At 32.6% G+C, this 9833-nt stretch overlaps 1 protein-coding gene across 1 annotated transcript; it reads left to right on the forward strand.

Annotated features, from left to right (window-relative positions):
* Positions 1–328: 328 nt before the first annotated feature.
* LOC128549765 (uncharacterized) lies at positions 329–5177 on the forward strand. Its single transcript, XM_053527288.1, has 4 exons — positions 329–618; positions 1424–1505; positions 3049–3228; positions 3501–5177. Exons 1-4 carry the CDS (start codon positions 346–348, stop codon positions 3641–3643), a joined length of 678 nt encoding a protein of 225 aa, XP_053383263.1. The 5' UTR covers positions 329–345; the 3' UTR covers positions 3644–5177.
* Positions 5178–9833: the final 4656 nt, after the last annotated feature.

The following is a 9833-nucleotide window of genomic DNA, read 5'->3' on the forward strand; positions in this document are numbered from 1 at the left end:
TTTTCGTACTATTTATAACTATATGTCATCTAAGCACAGATCTACTTCCATTATATCAATAAATTGTTGACCAAAATTATTTATATCAGTTCCGCTTATCATGGGCTTGAATGAAATTTATTATCAAATAGACCTCTGCAGTCTAGAAAATTTGCCCTAACATGTACGACTACCTTAAAGTTAACCGCGTAAATGAGACACGCTCTACAATGCATTTATTTTTCTGTAACATTCGGAGCTGTTCAGTTCTAATTAAAACATAAGAACGAAGCTTTAAAATTAGAGACTTTAAAACAGACGAAGAAGATTATTCAAATGGATTTTAAAGTTATCCCGTTTTTAGCAATGTTTACCTTGGTGAATTATTTTAGTGCGACGTTTGCCGACTTTGACATCCGGGCTCTAACGCTAAATGCCGCTCTGCCAGGACACAGGTTTCTATCTATACCTGGAATAAGTCTACAGGATTGCTGGGTAAACTGTGAAAATCGTGCATCTTGTAAGTCTGTGAATTACAAGAGACAGTGGCATTTATGCGAACTGAATTCCGCCGGCGGCTCGACAGTTTTGCAGCATAGGGTAAAAGGATCGGTGTTCTACAAAAAGCGAAATGATGCGGTAAGTATTTAACACAATAAATGTAATATGTGGGTATCTAAAGTGATATCACAAAAGGAATGCAAAAAGCTAGTTAAATTTATCATCTGAAATAGAACATATACTCGTATTTTAAAGTAGAAAATGAAAAACTGAAGGTTTAAAGACAAAAGAACAATATACTTTATTGAAATATCTATGAGGTAAAAAAGCATGTGAATATTTACTGTTTGCTTTTCATTAATAAAATAATAATAATAATCTGCATCGGATGAAGCGCCAACATTGTTTTTAATATAACTTAAATATAAGCGTCTGAAAATTTGGAATGTATGTACACAAATTCTTATTTAATTCCCATGTACCACTAGCAATTAGTTACGGCTATCAAGCCATCGAAAAACTAAAAAAAAATATTTTTGATTGTGAAATAATTGTAATTAAGACATCATAATTTTTTAAGTCAAATTAGTTCAATTCACACTCACAATCTAAACTAAAATCAGATATTGTCCGTCTTAAAATGCGAATGATTAAATTGTCTGTAATATTTTCGCCACAGATTTTAGTTTCGGATTTTTTTTTCTATTCTTGAAAATTTGTCAAGGCTATGCAGTACAAAGTTAAATGTTTTACAATATACCGTTTTAATTTATATAGTTGAACTGTTCCCCTATCCCCATAATCAGCTAACAGTAGTTTATATGAAAGGGTAGACCAAATATAGTAGCACTCTTCCTTGGCACCTGTTTGGCTTCAAAAAAGTCGACCTTTAGTGAAAATGAGCATAAATTTTTCATATTAGAATTAGCCTACTTTGTTTCAGACTATGGTGCAATGTGGCAGCACAGCTTGTGAAGGTAAAATGGAGGTTTGTGATAGAACAACAGGAACGTGTACGGTCAAAGGTAAAACATACGTCATTAAGTGCATGCGCAATAATTCTGTCAAAATGTTTCATTTGAAAAGTCGAAAATTGTTGCGAACAAAAATGTTGGATCAATGTTCTGAAACCAATCAGTAGACTTCCACCATGGTTATGTATGGTTATGTATAGCGCATCACACTTGTATGACGCAAATAACTATTCAACACCTCGTTTAATTTTAATAAATCTAGGCCGAACGAAATGATGACTAGATGTTTGTGTTCAAATGATTAAATATTCGTGTAAAGCATTAAGAGAAAACAATAATTTGCGCGTGATTAAAGACCATATAAAGCGAGCACGGTTCTATCTCTAGAAACAATAAAATTACCACATAAAACATGCAAATCTGTATCTTTAAAGAAAAAAATAGTTGTTATCAAATACCATATAAGTATGCACGTATGCATTCTTAAAGACTAAATATTTGTATAATACTTGCACGCATTAATTCCTAGAGACAAAACAATATAAAACATGCACTCATGTATTTCTAGAGGCAAAACATTTGCAATAGATATTGTTATAAGGTATAATATAAAACATGCTCACATGTATTTATAGAGGCAATACAGTCGTAATAATTAAAAAGTGAAAAGAGGCAAGTAATTCAAAGCAATCTGCCCTCATCACTCGGCAACTATATCACTCCCCCCTTAAATCTTGTATGGTAGTTCATTCACTTGATATGAAATAGTTATTCGTCCAAAACATTCAGAAAGCATTAGTCCTTGGCTTTTGGGCTCAAACCTGCAGTAGTGATTCAAAGGCTGCGACTTTAAACCACTCGACCGCGTGGCCATTGGGCCTTTTTTGTGTAGATATGTTAAACAGAACCATCTGAACTTGTGTATGTGTAGTTTATTTCAAAAGGGTATATTCGACTTCGAACTGAAATCGATTCTCTGATTCTAGAAAGAAAACTGAAATTCCAAGAAAAAGCAAGTTCACGGGAAATTAAATTTCTCCTCAAATGCAAGTAAATGACAGTTATGCGGAACCATTTAAAATCCCGAATAATATTCCTGAATTGCACTCAAGCAGTCGGGAACATCCCATGACACTTTTTGTTATTATTACGCAAAATAAATGGAAAATATTTTTTATGTATTATACCGACAAAAGGGGCCATTTTTACGGTTAAAACTTTATTTTGACTCGTATTATTTTTAACAAAACAACATACAGCGGGTAGGAGGTATATAGACTCTGCATGGTTACAGTTTACATTTTTTATGATAATTAAGGATTCAGATTAATATCCTGCGACCCTGGTTTTGTTTTTCATCTTTTTTCAATGTAACATGGTAATGCAGTACATGTATTCCTTTCCATTTATTGCAAAAATAAATCTATCAATAAGCGCTTACCCCAGATCGCATAAAAAGGATTTTTTTCTAAACGTCGTAATTCATTCTTTATTTAATTTTAATGTGTGACTGGTGAATTTTCCCACGCCATTTGTAATCACATGTGAGAATCATTTCGATTTCTATTTTCTTAGATGATTTATTTGCATGTAGAATGTGAACCACTGCAGCAGAAAGCAGAAAGATTCGTCAAAGGGAATATGACATCAATAGGAGACAAGGTATTGTTGGGCTGTAAGGATAGGTTTTCACCTTCCTTAGGAAGTAACGTCACTTTGACGTCAAGATGTGGCAACGATGGAAAATGGCTGGCGGAAATTTCATGTTTTATGAGTAAGAATACTTTGGATTTTTCCTGCATTTTGCTACTTTCTCATCTGTGTCTTAATTTGACAAAGAGCCTGACTTTTACACTGAACAAAGCTATAGAATTTTGTCTGTTTCATAATCAAATGTTTTATTAAATCTGTATTTGTAGTCGACATTATTTTACCAAGATGATAAATTGATCAAAGATAATAAGTGTACAGTACAGATTATCATGAGCGAGTGTTTGTAGAGATTTTTCATCGCTATCATGTATTATTCAATTGTATCAATTGTAGCATGCAACAACGGCAGCTACCGGCCGTCCACTTCGAGCGAGACTAGTTATGAGGTATATGAACATGGTCAGTGGAAAACTATGCCCTGTCCCCCTGGAACTGCTTTCAGTGTGTATACATGCAGCTGTTCGATCCGTCTGTAACAATGAGACATAAATGGATCTTAAAGTGTTAAATTGTTTTCCAATGGCAAATGAAAAGTCTACATTTTTGCACCAACTTTTAATTTGGGTTTAAGATTATGTGATACAAGGAATTTGATCATGGAACTAGGACCAATATATTTTTTGATGTCTTTAAACTTATTTTGACATGCATAAAACAACCATTTAATAATATTTTAAGAATTACAAAATGTATACTTTGTACGCATATAAGATATGATAACGAATAGAAACACAGGTTTGCACAGACCTTGATAACAGAGAAAAGTACACATTGCAATAACGTTAGGAAGAAAACATTAAGAGTTTTAGACGTCTAGAAATCGTTAAGGCGCCGTATTCTAGAGAGACGATATAGCGTTGTTTATTTATGGACCTATAAGCCCAGTTAAAATGTGTTGAATATGTACCAGTAATATAGCAAAAAAATATGGACCGGTCAATTATATAAGAAGTCCTGTAATTATACGTTTTATGTGTATGTATTGAATATTATAATTAATTTAACCAAGAAAGCATGAGATCAATATTAATATATTTTGGTCTTGCCACAATTGGAACTTTCGGTTAGCCACAAAAATGGAAATTCTTAATCCATCAGGACCCAATTGTTTGAATTTTTAACCGACTGTTAAACTAACCGCTGGTTAAATTTTGTTTCAAAGTATTAGTCAATGTGTCGGCTACATTTTTCTGTGCTCGCAATATTTTCATGCGTATAAGTGAAAATACTTAACTAAAATTCTAGAATTCGACAAGATTATACATAAAGAAATCGTACTTTTTATGAAGAATTTTACAGTGGTTTGCATAAAATTTGAAGTTTTAAAATCATTTTTAGTGTCATATTTTGGAATTTAAAAATCGAGAAAAATGCCTCCAGCCATATCCGTGACAGGTGGTGAACACAGAGATTATACGGTACAATAGATGTGATCTTTCATTTGTAATAGATCGGTTTTATACGTAAAATCTATTTTCTAGTTATACTTGTTCCAGGACGGATTACACCAAACCGGAAGTGACTACTCAGTGTTACATGTGAAGTAGTCCAAAATGTAGTTCCATGCTATGGATGAAATCTGGTATAATGAGTGACATGAGGAGGTGACAGTTAAATTTTTGGCTTATGTTTATTGCTTATAGTATTGAGAATAGATCTAGACCATTTTCATTGTAAATTTCTTGGAATAAGTTTTATTCTTTGCGAAAAATGTCTACCTACGCGTAACTGCTAAACGGCTGTTTTCATGGGGGCATTTTTAGAGGGTGATGTTTCTCAGAACAGATTATTTTTCTTATATTCAACATAACATGTCAATATTTTTCTATTTTTGATAAGAAGACATGTTATACTAAATGACCATATATGGTTTTCATATCATTGAAATGCTCTAAAGTGCTGAAAATGAGGTCTGAATGTTTTGTTATTAATATGAAATAAATAAGGAATTGAATTGGTAGAATGTAACCTATAAGTTGTGCAGGGGTAAAAAATTAAACTTGTTTAGATGTGGCTGTAAACAAGCTAGTTTGGACAGATTATGATAGAAGATGACAATTTCAGTGCAATTTAGCAGAGAAAAAGAAGAAAAACTAAAAATATTTCAATATCACTGTTTTGGGTGTATTTTTTTCAAAAAATGCATATTTTCTGAGTAAATATTGGTATGTTTTAGGTGCCAGGGGTGAGTTTGGGTATATTTTACAGTAACAGTGTGTGATTTGAGTGCAGTTTATGGTAAAACTTGATAAAATATGACAAAAATAAGCTCAAGCAAGGAAAAGTGGTCAAAAATGATGTCGCGACAGCTTTTTTCCAGGAAATTTGGCGTGCTAGCATACGTTACTGAAAAAGCCATAAAACCTTGAAAATTGATTGTATCAAACTGAAACTGGTATTTTTTTTCATGCATTTAGGTTACTGGTACAATTTAAGTGAAAATAACACATTTTGAGTATGAAAAATGTTTCTTTAAGGACGGATTACACCAAACCGGAAGTGACTACTCAGTGTTACATGTGAAGTAGTCCAAAATGTAGTTCCATGCTATGGATGAAATCTGGTATAATGAGTGACATGAGGAGGTGACAGTTAAATTTTTGGCTTATGTTTATTGCTTATAGTATTGAGAATAGATCTAGACCATTTTCATTGTAAATTTCTTGGAATAAGTTTTATTCTTTGCGAAAAATGTCTACCTACGCGTAACTGCTAAACGGCTGTTTTCATGGGGGCATTTTTAGAGGGTGATGTTTCTCAGAACAGATTATTTTTCTTATATTCAACATAACATGTCAATATTTTTCTATTTTTGATAAGAAGACATGTTATACTAAATGACCATATATGGTTTTCATATCATTGAAATGCTCTAAAGTGCTGAAAATGAGGTCTGAATGTTTTGTTATTAATATGAAATAAATAAGGAATTGAATTGGTAGAATGTAACCTTATAGTATAAGTTGAGCAGGGGTAAAAAATTAAACTTGTTTAGATGTGGCTGTAAACAAGCTAGTTTGGACAGATTATGATAGAAGATGACAATTTCAGTGCAATTTAGCAGAGAAAAAGAAGAAAAACTAAAAATATTTCAATATCACTGTTTTGGGTGTATTTTTTTCAAAAAATGCATATTTTCTGAGTAAATATTGGTATGTTTTAGGTGCCAGGGGTGAGTTTGGGTATATTTTACAGTAACAGTGTGTGATTTGAGTGCAGTTTATGGTAAAACTTGATAAAATATGCAAAAAAAAGCTAAGCAAGGAAAAGTGGCAAAAATGATGTCCGACAGCTTTTCCAGAAATTGCGTGCTAGATACTTACGAAAAAGCCATAAACCTTGAAAATGATTGTACAACTGAACTGGTATTTTTTTTCATGCATTAGGTTACTGTACAATTTAAGTGAAAAAACCATTTGAGTAGAAAAGTTCTTTAAGGACGGATTACACCAACGAAGTGACTACCGTGTACATGTGAAGTAGTCCAAAAGTAGTTCTGCATGGATAAATCTGGTATAGAGTGACATGAGGAGGGACAGTTAATTTGCTTATGTTTATGCTATAGTATTGAGAATAGATCTAGACATTTTCATTGTAAATTTTGGAATAAGTTTATTCTTTGCGAAAAATGTCTACCTACGCGTAACTGCTAAACGGCTGTTTCATGGGGCATTTAGAGGTGAGTTCTCAGACAGATTTTTCTTATATTCAACATAACATGTCAATTTTTCTATTTTGATAAGAAACATGTATACTAAATGACCATATATGTTTTCATATCATTGAAATGCTCTAAAGTGCTGAAATGAGTCTGATTTTTGTTTTAATATGAATAAATAAGGAATGAATTGTAGATGTAACCTTAATATAAGTTCAAAATTAACTGTTTAGATGTGGACTGTAAAACAAGCTAGTTGTACTAGATTATATGGAAAGCATTTAGTGCAATTTAGGGAAAAAAAATAAAATTTTCAGAATCATGTTTTGAGTGAGTTTTTCAAAAATGCATCATTTACGAGTAAATATGTAGTTTCAGTGCAGGAGTGAAATTTTAAGTAATGGGATGGTGCAGTTTAAATTTTGCAGATAGTACTGAATGTTATAGCATAAACTTGAAAATTGATTTTCAAATGAACTGGTATTTTTTCATGCATATAGGTTACTGTACATTTAAAAATCACTTTAGTATGAAAAATGTTTCTTAAGACGGATACACCAAACGGAAGTGACTACTCAGTGTTACATGTGAAGTAGTCCAAAATGTAGTTCCATGCTATGATAAATCTGTATATGAGTGACATGAGAGTGACAGTTAAAATTTGCTATGTTTATGCTATAGTATTGAGAATAGATCTAGACCATTTTCATTGTAAAATATCTGGAATAAGTTTTATTCTTTGCGAAAAATGTCTACCTACGGTAACTGCTAAACGCTGTTTCTGGGGCATTTTTAGAGGGTGATTTTCTCAGAACAGATTATTTTTTATATTACATAACATGTCAATATTTTCTATTTTTGATAAGAAACATTATACTAATGAAAATAGGTTTTCTATCATTGACATGCTCTAAATGCTGAAAATGAGTCTGAATGTTTTGTTATTAATATGAATAAATAAGAATGAATGGTAGAATGTAACCTCCATGGCGGTCTATTGTCCCCTTCACTAATGTATTTTATACAACATTTCATGTTATAAATCAGTTTTCAGGTTATGTTAATTCACTTATAAATTGTTATCCTGTCATGTGACTATGGGAAATTTCATTTAAATCCGTGCATCTGTTGTTATTAGATAGCTGTGCGTCACTGAAGCCTAAAGTTTAATTGAGACATTCATAGTTCTTATAGCAAACTTAACTAAACTTCGTAACCCTTTAAATTACAACTAGCTCCAAAATTCTTTTTATAAATATGCCAAAGAAAATATTTTAGATTATTCTAAATAATAGACACTGAGTTGTTGACTCTGTCTTCATTGTAGTGTAGGAAATTCCCCAGAAATATATCGACCAGGGCCCAGTTGTTCGAAACTTTAACCGGCTGTTAAACTAACCGGCGGTTAACTTTTGATTCAAAATAAAAGTCTTGGTGGGACACATTAGTTTAATGTTTTAATTCTACGGTAAAGACTTTTCAGTGTTCATAATATTTAACTCTTACATATGTTTTATCAAGTATTCTAAATTGTTAAAATATAACCCTAAAAGTTAATCGACCGTTAGCTTAATCACCTGTTAAAGTTTCGAACAACTGGGCCCAGAGATAAATTAGTTCTACCATTACCTTGATTAGAAATAAATATATAGATTAGTTATATATATATAACTAATCTATATATTTATTTCTAATCAAGGTAATGGTAGAACGAATTAATCTCTGGGCGATATATTTCTGGGGAATTTCCTACACACACACACATATATATATATATATATATATATATATATATATATATATATATATATATATATATATATACCCAGCTTTCTAGAGCCAGCCCAAATAGAGCCTGGAACACCTTTATACGTCAATCAACCAATATTGAAAAGCCAGATCAGCAATTATTATCAAAATTAAAACAGCTAGATCTGTTGAACCTTGGACAATCAGGTTCCTCTCAGTACAGGGATACCTGAGGGAGAATTCCTAAACTAGGGCGTGTTTGGGACACAAATGAAGGGGTTAACATAGATAATCTACAGGAACTACCGCAAGCAATTCCTGTGGTTTCATAGAGTCATCAAAATACATGCAAAGTTTCAACAGTTTCAGATCAAGGGGTCAATCCCAATAACGGTCAAGAGTTAACTCAGACAAACCCCATACTTGCAGAGACTCGTCATGGTGCAGGTAAAGTATCAGCTGTACCTTTTACTAACAAAATTAAAAATATTGTACATGTACAACGTGGCCCTCGCTCTCTATTTAAAAGTCATTAAAAGTCATTATGACCTGTTAAAAATAAAGCACTCTGTTTTTGTGACTATATCATTTCAAATGAATTTGATGTAGTTGCTGTTACAGAAACTTGGCTTGGCAGTACATAAAACATGCTTAAGTGATCTTGTTGTTCCAGATTGTTAGTTTATACTAATTTATTTATTCTCGATTGCAAACAAGTCCTTAAAACTTATATTAATGGCTCTCGAGATACATTCCAGATGGAACCAACCTCTAAGAGCAGAGAGAGAGAGAGAGGCAATGTGGAATTGAAGTGTCTTGCCTAAGGACGTTCCAGATGGTTACAAAATTATAGAAATTCTATAGACGTCCGCCTTCTTGCATCAGCACGAGACAAAGATTGCTCAAATTTCGAATACATGGACTGCAATTTGAGCATAAAAGATTTCATTTTGCGTCTAGTTGTCGTTTACAGACCACCACCATCCTGGGGAAACGGACTTAAAACAGGGGACTTTCTTGAGAATGAATGGTTCAATTTCCTATCTATATTTGCAAGAACTGACAAACAAATCATCATTGTAGAAGATCTAAACTTTCATTTTGACATTCTGACTGACATACACTGCCAATCTTGTAAGTACTTTGGATGCACAGGGAATGAGACAGCATGTGAATGAAGCAACTCACGTCGGTAGACACATCCTGGATGCTGTCATTACACGAGATTACGATGACATCCTGTCAAATATGGAAGTCAA

The sequence above is a fragment of the Mercenaria mercenaria genome, chromosome 16 (genome assembly GCF_021730395.1).
Source record: "Mercenaria mercenaria strain notata chromosome 16, MADL_Memer_1, whole genome shotgun sequence".
NCBI classification, from domain to species: Eukaryota; Metazoa; Mollusca; class Bivalvia; order Venerida; family Veneridae; genus Mercenaria; species Mercenaria mercenaria.